The 19,156-nt window shown below is 41.1% G+C and overlaps 1 protein-coding gene across 3 annotated transcripts in view; it reads right to left on the minus strand.

Moving 5' to 3' along the window:
• Nucleotides 1-881: 881 nt before the first annotated feature.
• Nucleotides 882-19,156, minus strand: part of rnf111 (ring finger protein 111) — a 33,092-nt gene continuing 14,817 nt past the window's right edge. For 2 of the 3 annotated variants that reach the window (XM_071903658.2, XM_071903659.2), the window contains exons 4-15: nucleotides 15,469-15,623; nucleotides 11,475-11,669; nucleotides 10,295-10,689; nucleotides 8,300-8,558; nucleotides 7,115-7,487; nucleotides 6,879-7,004; nucleotides 6,574-6,691; nucleotides 5,961-6,041; nucleotides 4,726-4,821; nucleotides 4,336-4,422; nucleotides 3,798-3,901; nucleotides 882-2,437 (exon numbers count right to left, since the gene is read on the minus strand). In XM_071903658.2, the coding sequence (XP_071759759.2) occupies nucleotides 2,320-2,437; nucleotides 3,798-3,901; nucleotides 4,336-4,422; nucleotides 4,726-4,821; nucleotides 5,961-6,041; nucleotides 6,574-6,691; nucleotides 6,879-7,004; nucleotides 7,115-7,487; nucleotides 8,300-8,558; nucleotides 10,295-10,689; nucleotides 11,475-11,669; nucleotides 15,469-15,623 (2,107 nt within the window). In that variant the 3' untranslated portion in view covers nucleotides 882-2,319. The remainder of the gene's footprint in view (nucleotides 2,438-3,797; nucleotides 3,902-4,335; nucleotides 4,423-4,725; nucleotides 4,822-5,960; nucleotides 6,042-6,573; nucleotides 6,692-6,878; nucleotides 7,005-7,114; nucleotides 7,488-8,299; nucleotides 8,559-10,294; nucleotides 10,690-11,474; nucleotides 11,670-15,468; nucleotides 15,624-19,156) is intronic. The other variant, XM_071903660.2, reaches the window with a different exon arrangement.

The following is a 19,156-nucleotide window of genomic DNA, read 5'->3' on the forward strand; positions in this document are numbered from 1 at the left end:
AATTCCAAGATACTGTACTGTAATCTGATTGATATTACGTTCATGTTTCTTCCATTTTCTGTTAAGGTAATTTATTGAAAGCTATAGAGCTGAAGTCCCTGACACTTCACATGCCCTGAAATGTCATTATTCAGACTCCATCCTTATTTTAACCATTTCATTCTGCCTATTAATTTTCCTACTATAAAGACAGTGTACCTTTGGAGTAAACGTCCTTAATTATAAAGGTCACAATTTTTTTTTCCATTAATAACTCAGTTTTGCTCAAATCAAAGGATCAACAGTGGCAATCAAGGATTGCACCAGAAGAACCTACAGCTCCCCACCTTCCTGTAAGGCACCTATTGCTCTGTATGTCTGTTGTTTATTGTGCCTGTCTTATGGATTTACTGTATGTTTAATACTTGCTGCAAAACCAATTGCCTGTTGGGACAAATAAAAATGAAAACTGAACTTAAAGTAGGAGGAAACAGGATCTGAAATTGTGCACTTTCTTACAAATATAATCCAGAAGAGGCCAGTAGTATTACTGCAATACAGAATGCATCCTAAATCCAGGAATAGGTATTTGTCTGTGTAACCAGACAGTCAACTCTTTTGGGCCTTTACATTTTTCAAAATATTGCATTTCATATGGGCTGAACTGAATGCTCAGTCATTTACAATGCATACTTGAGCAAGCACAAGATGTTACAAGGTTGGGACTCTAATATACATTTTCACACTCTATATTCAATACTCAGCAAGGCTTTCAAAGCTCTAAAGGCACCACACTATGCTTGAACAGCAACAGCATGACAATTTCTTCAATTCAAGAAACCAACATTCACTCATTTTCAAACAGAACACCAAAGGAAAGGACTCAAGAAAGAGTTATCCAAGTTTATTAATATTATTTTTTAAAACTAATATAAATCCCACAGAATATGATCCTGGTGCCATTAAGTCAATGAATGCATGGATACCTGCTTTAAGTACTGCATTCCAACACTCCATTCAAAATGTTAGTTTTTTTTCTTCTTTTCTTTTTTAAATATTCATCAGAGTGGAAATACATGGCCTCAGCGCACTGTCGTATTCACAACTACACTCCTATCTTTTTCTCTCTTGTGCAAGTCTATGCAAGTGAGTTAGTCAAAGAGTATTAGTGTTATCCTTTCCCCAGCAGCACAAACGGAGACTGCTGCATAATTACAGAGAGACAAAAGAGAGGGTGGATAAAATGATGATTTGGATTGTGAGAATAAACAGCAAATTATTACCCCGAATTGAGCTGTGTATTTCCCTCTGAGCAAAGAAACAGGGATCAAATTAAAAAAAACAAGAATGAATAAAGCCAATGCCACTGTCAGTATCAAATCACAAATGATCTAAGGTTGCAGGCTCATGTGAAAATTGTTACACATGTTTGGGCCTGAGATCCCTTTGTAAGAACCCAGCTCACCATCTTGGGCCCCATCTGCAGGGATAAATCCCAACAAAACGCAGACAAGATTCACAGCAGACCCCAACAATCATTCAACTTTAGAAAGAACAGTCAAGAGAGGGATGTGACATTCATTTTTCTTTTTTCCTCTAAAATACATTAGATGACTTGTTAATGGTGTTTAGTCAAAATGAAGGTGCAGGAGGGAGGTGTAATGGTAGCCAAGCATGTGCATATTCTGGGAGTGAGGTGAACATTGGAGTTTATTTCCACTCTAGAAATACTGGGTGTGCACTAATACAGCAGCTGATCTGTTAACATATTTTCCTAGTTAGGAATGTCTTGATTTACTTAAAAAACATCTTTCACTAACAATCCACATCTTCTAAACATAAACTAATCAATACAATGACTGGTAAAATGAATCCTGCAATGTTTTTAAAATGGAGGTTGACATTCTATTCCAGTAAAGCAAGGCATTAGGTTTACAGAAATGCTTCTTTACTAGAGCAGCTATCCTCACCTGCAAGTTGTTAGGCCGTGTTAAGCCCACGTTATATGTGCAAAGAAATGCATTGCAAGGAAACATGCAGAAAACAAAACAAAAAAATGACATTTGAGGAAACAATCAAAAGCTACATAAAAGCTTTATAAATACAATAAAATTTTAAACCCTTAATGGAGAATTCTAGCTGTTGTAATAATACGTGATAGCTGGCACTCTAGGCTCAATGCTTTTTTGTCAGATGTTTTTTAATTTTTTGTTTTTCTCATAGTAGAGCTGCGCAGGTAATTCATGCCATCTTTGGTTGACTGCAGTACTGAAGAGAAAATTAAAATGATCAACAACAAAAAAGAAAATTTCAACAAAAGGGTTGTTAGAAAAAACAGCATCAACTCTCAGCAGACAACTGCGCCTCAATGTCCACTCTGCAGATGGGGCACTTCTTATTGGTGAGGAGCCACTGGTCCACACACAGCTGATGGAAGAGGTGCATACATGGTAGGCGTCTGGAGTGGGAAACAGAGAAGTATGAAAAACAGAGAAGGGACGTCGGTGTGCTTATAAACCGCTTGTCAGTCACATTTAAACAAAATCTGCATTTTTTCTTTTAGTATTTCACATATTTCTTCCCCATTTCCATCCCAAATAAATACAAAACAATTACTTCATGCTTTTATAACCAGCAGGCTAAGAATACTGCCAGGCCTTTTCCCTGGTCAACCAAAAAGTGCAATAAATCACTTCCACTAGAATAAAGCAGAAATAAACCACAAAGAGAGCAAGTTGTCCCTATGGTTGAGTTGCCCCCATTCCCCCAAAGCTGCTGCCTGTTAGTTTTACAACTGATTTACAGATTATATTATTAGTTATTTCTTGCCGTAATGGTTTACCCCCTGGCTATCCATGTGATTTATTTTTAACGCTCCTAGCAGGGCCCTCAAATCTTTTAGCTGTAAACTACTTTTCAGTCCTCATGGTCTTTGTCTCAGAATACCCTACAAACAGATCTGAGGGTAAGCATGGGCCAGAGTCAAATTTTATAAACTGTATTACCAGTCTTTTTTGCAAAGAACAGTTCTTCTTCAAAGAACAGAAAGATATACATTTTATGTTAAATGATTGTGAAACCCCAAGATACTGTGCTTCATTTTGATATCGAATTCTGAATGTGAGGACTTGAAATATGATCAAACGTCTATTTTGATGAGAAAGAAAAACAATCAGACTGAAAAAAATAAATATAGCCTATTTGTTACTGTTGAGACAGTAAAACACAATTTACCAACAAGCCAATCTTAATAAAGGATTTACAAATTCTAGATGTCAAAAAGTTGTCTTAGTGTTTCCCTATAATGGCCTTCACTCATATTACTTCAAGGTATAAACCATTTCTTTGTCAAGAAATACAGTCAGTTTGTTATAGATTGAAAATCCAAGGTCATACAAACTCAGTGAACTGTATACATACTGATATGTAAATTTATGAAAACCCTGCCTCATTTTGGTTTACTACACAAAATCAAGGGCAAAAATCAAACGTGCCATTCATAATTAATTTTGTACCAACAGAGGGCAGAAAATCCTCTTTAAGAAATATGAGTGAGTGAGTGAGTGCCAAAAGGTTTTCCATGAGTCCAGTAATTTTGAGCCACTTGGTAGATGGTTTTTCTGCTGATTACTATACTTTTGGGTTTTGAAAAATAATCTCTAGAGCCCATCAGGAGACGATGGCAAAGTAGAACAACCGTACGTGACATCCCACATGTCTGCGTTCACATGCTCACACTCACGCGCCCATGAAAGCATAATTGAACACACAACTGTAAGCAGCAATAAGTGCAAACACCCAGGAGATGGGCCATTTACCTGACATCCTCCCCTTCCTCCAATATTGACAGACAGATGGTACATTTTTCCTCTGTGTCTTCATCTGCCCCCTCATCCTCGTCTTGCTTACCATGCAGCTTTCTCTGTTTGTGAAAAACATAGAATACATCACTTCAGATATGCGGCATCAATCAGCAAAGTTGCCTCAGCAGATTCATCACATATGGGGGTTATTCCTAGAGCCCTAGAGCATTTATGATCATTTTCTGTAAAATACTAATAAAATTGCTAAACTAAAACACTGTGTTAACATTACAAATACACAATATGGCCTACAGGGGGGTTACTATGTATAGAACAAGCATTTCAACACAAACAAACATTATATTCCTTTATGGACAGAGAGAATGGTCATTTTGTCCTGGCAACAGAACAACTTTCTATCTGTTGTCTCTATACTATAGAAGCAAATGTTATTCTAGAGCCGAATTCCCTGGCCCCCACGACTAACGCTAACATCTACTGTACATGTGAGCAGAGACATGTTTCCAAATTGATTTGTTCATTTATTTCTCACCGATTCTGGGGTTGCGTGCATATTTTTCCCAATAGATGCCCATGCTTCAGGGGTTAACTGTTCGTCAATGTCTCTCTCCAACACCTTCTGTATTGGGTGGCAGGGTGTTAGATTGCTTATTTAGATACATTTGGAAATCTCTACGGAAATCTTTCCCCAACAATGTCTTTATAGCTGCAATTTCTGATAAAGACACTACAGTACTTGACTAAAAGCTGGCAATACATCAGGCTTTTGAAACGAGCACAAAAGACCACTGTGCACTCTGTCCCAGAATAAACTGTTACAGACATGCAAAAATATATATCTACAAACTCCGTAAAATAACATGGTCATGTACACCCACTTATGCAATCATAGCTACACACTTGCACACACCCATATTCTCACCTTTTTGTACTTGTGTGGGTAAGTGCACCTCTCTATGGTTCCCTGAGAGGCCCCTCGGTTCACAGTCCCCAATCGTTCCTCTAAATGCAGCAGATCCTGAATGGAAAGAGTAAAATAACAGACCCACTATGAGACTGACAACTAACACACACACGCACGCACACACACGCGCGCGCACACACACACACACACACACACACACACACACACACACACACACACACACACACACACACACACACACACACACACACACACACACACACACACACAGCTTTTGTTCTGTTGAGGATGCAATTACCCTTGCCCTGCACGAAGTTGCTGCACACCTGGACAGACGGCACACTTCTGCATGGATGCTTTTTAGAGACTACAGCTTAGCTTTTAATTCAGCAATCCCCTCTAATTTAGTGGTGAAACTCCATGACTCAATATGCAAATGGATTTTAGACTTTTTAACGAATAAACCACAAAAGGAGAAAATTAATGATCACAAGTCAGTCATGCCTGTTCTGAGTGCAGGCTCTGCCAAAGGTTGTGTATTCAGCCTTTGTATGTATGCTGCACTGCACTGCCTGATGTGACAAATTTAATCTACTTGCAAAATTTGTAAAAATTTAGATTACTTCCTCTCCAGGATGCACTTGTGCACCCTGGGGCTTGTGGTGATTCCACCCACTGAGCCAACAAGCTGTTGGCTGCTCTATGGTCGAGGAAATGAAGCAACCACAAGCAAAAGGGGGTCAAACAAGAGCTTTTTCCAGTGCACTGCAGTGTTTAACATGGCATTTTCTTTGTATGCACTTGCACTATGTTATATTGTGCTTCTGACAGCTTCTGGCAACTGCATTATGACTGTAAACAGAAGCTGAATGTTTTTTTTTTACCACTACTCTATGTTATGTTCTTATTGTACAGAATAGGCCTGTTCAGTCTTGTTATTGATGCTGCAGTTTTCTCCCTTCTTCTCTTTCCTCCCTCTCCCTCCTTATGAGCGCTGCATTCATCCAAATCCAATGTATGCATCTTTAATACCTGCAAGTGGCAAATCAACTTTAACTTTGGATGCAACCATAGGAGATTACTGTGCCTCTCACCTGATCAAAACAAGATCAAGACAATGATCAGTTATGTGGTGATGAAGACACAAATACGGTTTGTATTTGGTTTATTTGTCCTGGGACAGATACAAACACATTGGCAAACATGCCAGATGCCTTTTGAAAAAACCTTACCTCATAAGTTCTTCCAAAGCCAGTCATTCTAGATGAGATGTACCGAATGTGCGGGTAGGTCACTTCAGATATGCCAGTGTGCTGTGAGGGAGGATGCACAACATCAGACTTTATGTTTAGCCTCAGGAAGACATTTTCTCACAGGCCACCATTGACTCACTGACTTCATGTCCATTCATAATGGTGAGCTCTGGATGGTGAACTACAGACACTCTCAGGAGCTCAGAAGACACTTGGAAAAATCCAACAGCACCCTGACTCTATGTGCAGTATGTGTAGATGTGCTGGTGGCAGAGAACTGTTTTTAGAACACAACTAACGTTTGGATGCTTTGGGGGGCGGCCATGGAAAAAAGCAATAACGTCAGGAAACTGCCAACTATATGTGCATGGTTTGTCTCAAGGCTTCTGGATTTGTTGAGTGTGCACTTGAAATGCCTGATGAGCCACTATTAATTGCTAATGCATTATTCATATGGTTCACCAAACCATCCTTGAAATAACTGATGTTATAAATAAGGGCCTAACATCATTAATCTAAGCCAGACTTCAAATAAAAGTGATTCTTTCTCATTTATGCTAATATATGCATGTGTGCTCAGTGTTTCTCTCACCATGAAGGGGATGGGGAAGTGGTGCAGTCTGGGGGGAGGGTGGTAGTGGGGCAGGTGGGAGTGCAGGTGCCCTGAAGGGTACGGTGCCACAGTCACTCCAGCCTCTATGCCCAGCTCCCTATCGACAAAAACATAAATAGCAGTCATCATTAAAATATCAAATTTATTTCTACCGCAGGTGAAAACAACACCAAGAAACTGCAGCACCACACTGAAACTGATGTTTGATTTGCTGATATTCAACCAGGATTAGGTTAGGATTAAAAATTAGTCATCCACCAGGCCTCTCTGTTTTTGATACTGACCAAGCTGTCCTCTGCTCAGGCTGGCGAGGGTGGGATGACATAGTCTGTGGCACGTGGATGTGGTGTCCATGGCCGTAGTTTGGGTGCATTCTGTGGGGGTGTGGAGGAGGACGCTCATGTGCTCGTCTGAAAGGAAAAGAGAACAGCGACTCATCGAAGAGAAGGGATGCTGTCATTGTTTAGAACAGCTACTCAGGGTGGGGCAAGGAAACAAACGGGGCGATGGCAGTACTCACGTGGGGTGCTGCATCATCCTGCGCCTCTGGACCTCCATCCTCTGCAGTATCTCATGTTGATGGAGCCTCTGCACGGACGCCCCCAGCGCCGGCATATGGTGCGGCAGGGTCTGGTGATCCGTAGGCAGGTGCTGGGCCAGTGGGGCACTAGTGCTGGAGAGGTGGTGGGCAGGCAGAGGAGGGGGAGGGGCAGGGGGCACGGCGTGGCCCGAGGGGTGGGATGGCAGGGGCGCGTGGAAGGCGTGGACAGGGTGGGGGATGACGTAATCGCCCTGTGGAGGGGGCTGGGGTGGAGGTGGAGGTGGGGGGTTTCCATGGGAATGGGGACAGGCGGAGGGAGGCTGATGATGCAGCGAGCGTGCTAGAGAGCCATCTGGGTTGGAAGAAAGAGAGAAGAGGAGGAGAGGAAACATTTAGTAACCTCCTTTCTTGCACTACCCCAGGATTAAAGGGATGACTTGACATTTTGAAATTTAGTCTGTTATTTCTCTTCGTCTGGCACTTGTCAAAATGTGAGGGAAAAAGTTTCTACATTTGTCCTTAAGCTACCAGACAAACATCTTGGTATTTATTCCTCATGCAAACCAAATGTTGCTGCTAGCACCAAGCTTGTTTGTTAGCTCGTCATGCTGAGAATGCTTCAAAGACACTTTTTGACTAAATAAGTGTTGACACAGAAATGTTTCCTCAATGATGTGACAGGTTTCTGGCAAAGAAAAATATGAAAATTCGAGATATCCCATTCTTAAATAGTAACCTCATTTATTTAATGATGCTTCTCTGTGCAGACTTCCCTGCTACCTCTCCAACCACCAGCCGGGAAGAAGGGAGGAGGACAGGTAGGAATGAGTGAGGTGAGGTGAGGTGAGGTGAGGTGAGCACAGGCAGTTCTTCCAACCAGCTGCAACTAACTCTCTGACTACATCCCCACCAGGGAGCCTTGCCACACCGCTTCACTCTCCATACTGAGCTATTCTGGGTAGAATGAGCAATTAACCGCTCCTGCCTGGTGTAGTTCCCACAGCACTTGGCACATTAACCATCAGGCTCTGTTAATTACTATTAGCACTAGGTTTCAGGAGTGCAGCTGTCTGCATAATTTTGCAAGCATGGCTCTAATCAATGCATTTTCAAAATACAGCAGTAGATCTTTCAATGTTAAAAATGACGATGAGGTGTACTCACAGGAGGGGTGCATGTAATGTCTGCAGGAGGACAGCTGGGGCTGCGGCTGTGGCTGGGGCTGAGCCACCAGTGAGGAGTTGAACGAGTCCACCGCATTTGGCTGGCTGGGCCCAGGAGTGGCCTGGGAAACATAAGCAGGAGGCCGCGAGGTGGAGCCCGGGCAGCAAGGGTCAAAGGCCGAGTTGCTACCATGGAAACCAGCCCCGCTGTTTCCACTGCTCCGCACGCTGCTGTTACTCAGGTCCACTGGCAGAGTTTGCTATGGGAAGAGGACAGCGGTGTTAGAGAGGGAAGAGGGGCACACTGCTCCAATGGTGCGTTAAACCAATACGTCATTTTGAGAGCATGAGCTTTTAGAACATACGAGTTATGAGTTCATCAACAGTCAACCACAGATATCCGGGTATCTAATGTGATGTGCTAACTTGCTTTCATTTTGAAAATGTAGGTACAAAACTCATATACAATCCAGTCCTATACAATACAATACAATAATTTTGGATGAGGGCGTTACAACAAGTTAAATGTGTGAATGCTGCCAAGTTGTCGCAACAACACTGTCACCCTGTTCTTTCGCTTCTTCCAATATGACGTGAATGCAGCACAAGCCTGCGTTGGCCATTTGTTTCTTTAACGCCTGTGTTAGCTTTATGGTTGCCGGCTACCACAGCCTCAGGCTAAAGGCCATTTCAAGGTAGACAGCTCATCAAGATGAGTGACACGTGTTGGGGTGTGAACTTGACCAACTGAGGGGGAGAAGGGTGGGAGAGGGGTGGGACTAGCAATACACTTCCTGCCTCAAGGGAAAAACCTGCATATTGTAGTTTTGACGCATTAGAGGAGGAAGTTAGGAGAAATCATGGGGGCAACAGTTTTAACACTTTGATACATAAAACATGATCTTCTCACTTCATTCAGGCAGTATGCCTTACTGTAAGACATACCTGAGGGCATTTTCTGCATACAGTCACCCCTCATCAAAGGGCGAGGGATTTTGCCCTGTGCCTGCAACGTGTAAACCAATTCTTGATGACCCATTTTTGAATACTTGCCCCCAAACCCCCATAAATTATTGAGGATCCAGTGTACTGAGACAAAGAGGGGGAGTGAAGGCTGCTGAGAACGCCCCTAACCTGACCTGCAGATAGACGTCCCATTACCCCAACTAAACAGGATCACTCGCTACGTTTTAACAAGCCTGTTACCAACACACTGCTCCACTTTGATGGTAAATAACAAACTCTGTAGCTCTAACAATGTGAATTATTTAGTGCCAGATTTTGCTTGAAGGCAGGCTTCTAACAAGATCCTTCATAATCTTCATGCTAAGATCTCAGCTATTTGCAGGTTTATGGCCTATGGCAGGTTGGTTGTCGGCCTTTATATAAAATATATAGTATGACAGTGTATGGCTAGAGCTGCTGTGTCCGTGATAACAACAATATGCAGTACCTCTTCAAGAAGGAACATGGCTTGCAATATTAATACTACATAGGTAGTGAGTCCAATATAATTCAATTATAAAACAAAGTGATTAATGGAAATGTACTGTCTTCCTGTTTAAAGTGGAAAAAGAGGAAGCTAAACTTTAATGATCCACAAAGCATTGAAAACAAACTAGTGAGAACAGGTAACCATAAAAATATGTAATATAACTCATTGCGAAACATAAATTACTCTTAACTGGGAAGTGTGCCAGTTTGGGAGACCAAAACAGCAAGCAGAAGTGAACTAAGACAGCCACCATTCCAACAGACAACAACAGAAAATAAAACAATGAAAACGACAGGGGAAAAGTGGAGATTGGCAGTAATTCCCACAGAAATACATTCTCACAATTTCCCCTCTAGGACTTCGCCCATTATTCCTCACATAATTACTGTTTCCTTGACTCACCTGACACACAAAGGGTTCTGAAAAACATAAAAGCAAATGAGCACTGTGACCACTGTGCACATCATAACTTCTCTGGCGCTGAATGCAGCATAGGCATACCTGGTCGTGGTAGTGGGTTGTGGCGCTGCTACTACTGCTGTTGCTGCTGCTGCTGACTCCAGCGCAGGGCGCGGGCAGAGCAGTGGGTCGTTCCACAGGGCAGCTCGCCTCCTGGAAGGGCAGGGAGGGTGGGGGCTGCGGGGTCGGGTGGTGGAGGTGGTGGAGGAAGTGGTGAGCGTTGCTGTGGCTGTGACCGTGGCTGTGGCCGTGCTGGGAGCTGCCGGTTTGCTGGGAGGACGAGGCCTGCAAGCAGCTCGAATGGGAGTGGCTCAGGGACAGGTGACCAGGGGAGGGGCCTCCACACGGGGAGTGCTGCTGACAGCAGGACGGGAGTCTGGGCATGGCCGTGCCGGCATTCTCCCCCGCTGTACTTGACAAACTTGGCCTGCTGTCATCTGATGAGAGCAGGATAAACATACCAGGTCAGCATTTTAAAGCAATATTCCACTTAGTTTTAACATGGGAATTATTCGGCACTTGACCGCCATCAAAACCAGACTATAAACTACTCAACAAGAGCGGATGCAGATGGGACCAGTTTGTAGCATTCAGATTTTTACTTCCCATTAATTTGAATGAGAAAATACATTTAACACGTTGGTGAACAGATTCAACAACAGATCTCGCTATTGTGATTTTCAATGGACTGTGGGTCCAGTGTTTTAGAACATAATTTCACCGAACAGCATTTTTATTGATAGAAGAGAACATAGCGGAGGGATACCATTTAGGAGAGATAGTTCCTGTTTGGGAGACCGGATCAACTTTTATTTCTAAATACTAATTTTAGTGTAAACCAAGAATAGAAATGCTAAATGACGACGGACCCAGGATGCTTTGTTGTCTTAAAAGCGTGATCTGTTACTGAATGTTCACAAATGTGTTAAATGTAAGTTTTCAGGGTATTTCTGTGGCCTCATTCAAATTAATGGGAAGTAAAAATCTGAACACTACAAACTCGTCCCAGCTGCATCCGATCTTGGTGAGTAGTTTATATTATGGTTTTCATGGTGGCACATTCCTGCCGAATAACCCCCATATTAAAACTAAGTTGAATATTGCTTTAACTGACAAAAATATAAGAAAGCAAACACCAAGCAACAGTCTATGGTGAGATGAGACAGTGAACAGACACCAGACAACATAGCAGCTGGTATCACTATGCCGTGTCCTGCCTTACCCTCTGTGGCCGTGCGAGTCGAGCCACTTGACCTCTGTGCGTGCATACTGTCAGGGAGCGGGCCTGGGCAGCTAGTGGAAGGGCCTGGGGCATCATTGAGCTCTGAGGTAGAGGCATGATGGGAAGATGATGACGAGGACGACCTGACTGTCTGAGGGTGAATGCTGCCAGAGGTGGTTGGCACAACTGAGAGATCTGGGGGGAAAAAAAGAGAAAAAAGTTTAAACAAGTGCTAATTTGAGAGGGAGGAATGGTGACACTCACACCCAAGAAAAGAGCTGTGGATCTCACTCCTCTAAGCTTCTGTGCAATAGTAGGAGGGAAAGAATACACACGTGCACATGGGTGGGTGCCCAAACAATATTACAGTTTACTTTAATTTTCTCTTGAGTCACTGGTTGAAATGAAAATGTCTGTTTCTAGAAAAAAAAATACTTTTCATTTGCAATATTTCTGGACAAAATATCAGCTAACTAAAGTAATAGGGGTGGAGTTGATATGTTGGGGCTGTGAGGAGCCGACAGACCCTTCTCTGTCCTTGGGGACTGACTGCATGCCTGTGGGTGTCTTTCCATTTGTCCAATTCAATCTGTTATAATGGAAACTCCATTTCATCTACTTTGCATGCTACTTTAGTTTTCAAATATCATTCAACAGTGGGCAACAAAACCTCATTCATTCAATATTGCATTAATACATGTCTACATGTAAGCCTACTGTTTAACATATGAATGTATGCACTGGTATGTGTGAAATGGAATGCCATGAAATCAGATAATTTGTGTGACCAATTAAAATCCAACTGGACACTTTGTCTGGAAAAGAATAATCCTAGTGCGGACTGTGGCATGTGTGTGCTTGTCTACAGTGGCTTAGCAGCCAAGGAGAAGAGCAGACCTTATTAGCATTCCAGTGTGCGCTCCATCTGCTTTTCATATTCACAAATTAATTTCTCCTCCTTCTCCAAAGAAATGCAAATACTCTAATATCTCAGTGCTCTACTATTTTGCTATCAGTCATGGGCGTCGGCTGATAAAGAGAACCACATTGGACTTAAGTCGCACAAATGCCTCAGGTTAAAGAACACGCTTGTAAGAAAAAATAAAGTACTGGTGTACTGTGAAAAGAAATGCAAATAAACACGGCACTGCTTGACAAAAAGCTAACATACACCAAAGATCCCTTTATTCTTATCATTAATGAGTGATCATTTGATGCTTAGAAACTGATGCTTAAAGCCCAATAAGCTTAAAGCCCATTTTTATTTTGCCAGCTGGACATGAAGTACCCTTTGCTGGAGGCTGTCATTAGCTCACTTTGCAAGACTAAATTTCATGATTACACCATTTCTGGCAAATGTTTCATTAATAATTGCCATGTACCACATTGCTTCTTGTAGTTAACAATTTAATGTCATTTTGAATTATGGCTCACCACCCTTCAAGTCCCATTTAGCTTGAAAAAGTCCAGGATGTGAACAGTGACTAAAAAGAGAGAGCCCCATGTCGACCTTACTTCAGTAAGGTCGAGATGAATGTTTATAAGTTGTAAGCATTTCGTTGCCTTGGCACTCACATCTTGAATTTGATTATGAATATGAGGGCTAATGTTACAGATAACTTGGTATCAGCTTTTGAAGTTCCATCTTCAAGGCAGATATTTATGAATCTTCTGAGAAAAGGGATAGTGATCCAGGATAGCTGGTCCTGTCACAGAAGTCAATATGATCTTCATGAGTCTGCCCTAGCTTGCCAAAAAATGCAAAGCAAGGTTTCAAAGTAACAGAGAACCTTGCCGTGGGCCAGCTTTGGTGGAGCTGGACTCTTGTAGATATTTATCCTAAGCACTGCACTTTGACACCAGACCATCTATTTCTCCATATAATGTAGACATTTTTGATAGATGGAGTTTCTGTCCTCATAAAAATGCATCCCTTTACTGTTTATTGTTTTATGCTGAAATGCTTACAAATCATATTTAAATGTTTTTAGAATCCACAGAGAATGTAGCAGAAGGGCAAGAGTCAATACCTTTATTGAATTCATTAATTCAATTCGTTTGAACTGCCAATTCCGTCCATTTGTTTGTTAGATAAAAAAAATTATTCTTAGTATTCTTAGGAAAGACGAGCTGTGGTGTTCCCAGTCCTATCATTTTGTATTTCAAACATTCATGTATCTTTTTAAAGGGATGTATGATGTAGAATAAAACGTTAAAATTATGAAAACCAACATTATATACATATCATTAATAGGCAACTTAATAACAATGGTTGCACTGAATATGCTTTATTCCATGCGGCCATCAAGCACAATGGTGTAACCATCAGTCAAATATTTTGCATAGCAAAATGTCCCCCTATAGCTTCTGTATAATAATAATGATCAGTTCAATGTTTCCAGTACAGCTATAGATGAAGGTCACACTCATCTTCCAATCAATCAGTTTTATCTTACTGTATTTCATTCCTTCATGCATATTTTATTGGGATGTGTTGATTACATCTTACTTTCTGCGGGTTCGCAGAGATTAATAATTGTGGGTGTAATTATTTCAGTAAAACAGGATAATTGTTTGGACTGGACATGGAGATGATGTGCAAAAAGCCTACTGCCTTCACATAATATTCTCACGCTAATTTCACATGTCTGGCAGTCAGAAAGTGTATGGACAGCTGCTTAATCTGCAACAGCTGATTTGTGTGCAGGAATTGGCCTGTTAACAGTGTAAGTTGAAAGAATAACAGGGGAAACAACAAGTCTGTGCGCAAAAAGACATTCCAAGCATTTTACCAGTCCTATATGAAGCTAGGACCTGACTGTAGTCATTACAATTTGGTTGTAACTTTGTGAACAAATAATAAATTTAACTTGGAAAATCGAAATTGAGGTTAGACTATAACATTTGGGGAGCATTCAGGACCATTGCTCCATCTAAGATGATATTTTGGTGACATTTAATTCATCATATTGACCAAATAATTATCTTGTCAGTCATCAGTCATTGCTCCACTTGTCCACTGAAATATAATTGTGGGTTTGGAAGCTCTGGAGGCAAATTATATTAGATGCAGGGAGTTTGCCATATCTTAGCCAGCGGGGAACTGATTGTCGTTGATAAGGTTTTTGAAATTAATTACAATTTAAAATGAAATTTAACAAGAGGCACATATTAAACATAACTAGTTATGCTAAGTAGGGCATTAATTAAGCTAATTAATGATTTTGAATTAGTAAATATTTCTATGTCAACGTACTTGCCTTCACGTAACACATGGGCAGTATTAATATGAACTCTGTATCTTAAAGCATTAAGGAGTTAAAGAAGCTTCAAGAAAATTAGCTTTTCCTCATTAATATGGAAATTTATGCAGCAAGGAGCTCCAAAATCTAATCAGATCATCTGCTCTATAGGGGGAATCTGTAGTGTAAGTATGATGTTTCTATCATGTATTTTTCTTTGGTTATCGTGTTCACAGGCATGTGTCTACACACAGACAGACACACAGACGACATAATGTCCCGCCAAAACTGACCAATGCTTATTGCTGAACATTTAACTAAACTACATCTATGGTTGAGTTCCTGTATGGTGTCGCACATACATTTCATCTTCCAGCATGAAAATACCCAGACATGATATCCATTGCACTTTTGTGTGCCTTTTTTGCACAATTTAAACCTTATTTGTCTTGGTCATGTTTTGAATCTTTTTCTTAAACATTTTGTAAATAAAATCCCCATTGAAAGACAATTTTTACCTATAGGCCAGCCACTACCGGGCTCTGTAGCTGGCCTATAAAGGTTACTACCACAGGCAATTCAGAGACGAACAGTTCAACAAGGACCTGAAGAAAATCCTCAGCACATGTAGTTAAATAAAAAAAGATAACAAAAATAAAAGATTATAGCTGGAAGAAGGATTGGCATGACCTTAAACAGGGAGACAGTTAAACATAACTTAGATAAAGGACTTCTCCTAGGTTTAATCTTACCATCCTCATCGACAGTGAGGTCCACCACCTCCCCCGCGTTCTGGCGCAGTGGCTGGATGACAGTGGATAGCCGGTGGCGTCCGCGAGGCTCCTGGAGCCGGTTCTGGGAGCAACTAGTGGCCCAGATCCTGCCAAGACCCCCCACTGAGCGAGACCTGTGGACATACAGACATATAAACCATTATTGTCTTTTGCAGTAGGGGACCTATTTCCTCATTGGTCTGTGACTAGAGGCTGCTGGTACAAAACTAGGAGAAAAGGCAAGGGAGGGCAATTGTGTTGTGAGTATTTAGACCTGGTCTTACAACACAGCGAGCACAGTAACACACTTGTGAAGTCTCTAAAAACCAAGACAGTTGAAACTTGGACTGAGTGTGTGACGATGAGGTTATCTGTGACTGACCTTAACCTTTTGTGGTGGAAAAAATATTCAAATGCAAAGCAATACTTACTCTCAGCGCAATGATGAAAATCCTGCAATTAACTCTTTTAGGCATTTATTTCCACATTATGCAATATCAGCAGGTCCCTCCAACATATCTTAAAACCAGTGTGACTGGATGACAAGAGCGTTCAGTGTGTGTGATACAACATTCTGTGTGGGACTAAATGCAAACACCAATGAATCTGACAATTCATTAACGACTGTCATTAACGAAAACCTACAAAGCAACTGTGTTTTCTAATCATAGAAAGTTAACCAGTTTCTTCTTACGACAAATTAAGTCTAATTTTCACTGTGCCAGTGGGAAATGTGCAAAATATCATTCACAGCTGAACAACTGCAGATCTTAAATTGATTTCAAAATCACTAAGTCTTTCATGTTGAAGTTGAAAGGATCCTGCAACAACAGCAAGATCTTCCAAGGGGCAGCCATGCAGATGCATGGTACATCCTACGATAGAACCTGCTCAATGCAGCATGCTTTTTTATGCTGGTAAAACCCATTGTTTGACCATGACTCAGCTGGCTGTTGCAGAATTACACCTGTGACAGAGTAACCTAAGATTTTCATAGCTTTGATTAATTAAGGATTAACTTGTAAATACTAATAGTACTGTAAATACCATTATTTATCACAGTTTCATGTATTAGTGCAGGGTTCTAAAGTGCGACCATTTTATGACCAAATGTGACCAAACTTGAAATTGTGCAAGAGAGGGTGACCCCTCTCCTATTTTCTGTTCTGTTGTAGCCAATCAAATGTTGGCTTGTCTTTGTTTACCCCAAAACTCTTCTTTTAAGTGGTTTAGATCAAACCCTCTGAGGCTTTCTTTCATAAGAAACAATATTTTCCTCAAGCGCTGACTGCCAATAGCATAGCATAGCTGATAACTGGATTATTTTAGATTCAATTAATTTTTGTTTAGATTTTTTGTTTTACAGGTACCAATTCTATCTCCATACTTGGTTTTAGTGCTGTGCCGCAGCATGGCTTGAAGTTTCTGTTTATCTTATCGGCAAATAATGAAAAAAATTAAACCTAAAGAACAATAAAGCAACAGTAAGCTTGGGATTCTTAATTAGGTGTAAATGTACGTGAAAGTGCTTTACATTTTCTTTTTGTGCCGCAATTGATCATATAATTAATAAAAAAGCGAAAAAGCGCTGATGTTCTGCGGTGGTCTTCACTGCTTTTTCTGTAAAGTGAGCACCAAATCAGCCTCACTTTGGGAGCTGCTGGGAAACATGGCTGGAATGTAAATAAGATCCAGCTGACATGATGGCACAGCAGCTAACTCAAAGACACATACACACAAACACATTCACACACAAAATCACAAAAATACCAGATATACTGTTGTTGCAAAGAGGAAAATACAGCTAAACAACTAAGAATGGTTTCTGTAATTGAGTTAAGCTTCTTGTTGATCAAATCAAATTAATAATCCTCTGTCAGAGCTGTAAAAACAAAATGACCAAATAGTAGTGTGGACATCCTTTCATGTACATAACTCACAATTGCATTAAAGCTATGTTTAAACATATGTTACATCTATGAACAATCTGCTTTTACAGAAACTATGGTTAGCTTGTTCTCTCAGAGCTGCTATCATTGAGCTCTGCATCCACCCCACCCCCCTCCATTTAAATCTTTCCATTCTTTCCTTCCCCTTCCTCCTATATCTCTCTCGGATATTCTGTACTTCTCTCACCCTGCCTTCAACCCTCCCTCCTTTCCTCCTTTTAATTTTCTCTCTCAAAGGCTCCTGTCGCTCTCTGAGACCAGAGTGAGAGGCCAGGGAATAGCTGCATTTCCCCTCACAGTGCCGTAAAGCAAGATGAGCAGAGGGAGGAGGGATGAACCCGGGGGAACGGAGACAAGCGACTGTTTGGGTGCCGTAAAGCAGGATGCCATGGAGCAATGTGGCTAGGGGATAGCACCACTGTTCCCAGAGAGCTTTTAAAAAGAGAGACAGGAGTAGAGGGAAATGGCATCATATTTGAGTGCCCTGTAGCAGCCCTGTTAACCACAGCTTGATCATAACTATGGAGCTTATTATAAACTAGTTCAGTGATTAAAGGCCCATTCCACTGAAAAAAAAATTGTTCCACCTCTCTGAAGCATTTGGGCTATACATTGGCATGAATAAATATTGAAAATCAGGGTTTGTGATATTTTAAATACAAATTGCATGACCAAAACTTCAACTTGCTCCTCCTGGTTTCAAAATCAGCTTAGAATTGGGTGAAATTCTTGACATATTTTACGTCAAGAATTATGGTAAATGTCATTGGTTGCATTTTTAGTCCTGCCTTTCCTGGTCCCAGCAAACACACCACCCTCGTGCTCACTGTGTGGGAGTGTAACTGCATTCATTGACTACATTCTGAATTTGACAATCCATGGTGTTCAGCAAGTTTGTTAGGTTGACATCTGATGCCATTCCTTCAGTCAACTCAAATAAGAAACTATCTGCAAGAAGCCACTGCTGTTTATTAGGTAATGTTAGCTTTCATATGCTAGCATGAACAAAGCCCAGTTTCTGAAAAGGACCACAACCAATAATCATCAATAATTTACTCCACCACTGTTGGTCGGGTTGGAGGAGGATTGTGAGGAAGCACGGTCAGGCTGGCCTCCATCTGGCCTGCCAGACCCAGGAGAGAGTTGAGGGATCCCCAACCCGGACATTGTGGTGGCTTGTTAGCATTAGCAACATGCTATAGACTGTGCAGAGAGTGAGTGAGAATCCACAGGCCAACAGCTGGCCAAGGAGGGCTCCTTTTACTGTAGTGTCGGCTGGTCTTTGTATTATTTTTAGCATGGCACACTGGCTGCATGTCGTCTAATTAAAGAGTCATTTAATAATAAAGTGTGAAGAAAAGTGAGAAAGTGTAACAAGTGTAAATGGTAAAGCAGTAGACGAATTGTGAGATGGAAAATTAATAGTAAAACACATTAGTAAACAGAATAACAAGAAGTTAAATTGAATGCCTTTTTGAAAATAATTTTACAAATATTTTGTTTTATTAATTGTGTCATTTAAATGCAAATTTAAATACTCCCTTTATATCCAAACAAAAATGTTCAGGATCTTGCCAATAATCAATGAAGCCAGAGTGGGAGGACACATGGGTTGAATGACTGCAAGATTATATGGATATAAGGGCAAATGCACTCATATGAATAGTAATGAGCAGTAAATAGTATAGTCTGGTTAAATTATAGATCTATTCTGCATT

The sequence above is a fragment of the Centroberyx gerrardi genome, chromosome 1, assembly GCF_048128805.1.
Source record: "Centroberyx gerrardi isolate f3 chromosome 1, fCenGer3.hap1.cur.20231027, whole genome shotgun sequence".
NCBI classification, from domain to species: Eukaryota; Metazoa; Chordata; class Actinopteri; order Beryciformes; family Berycidae; genus Centroberyx; species Centroberyx gerrardi.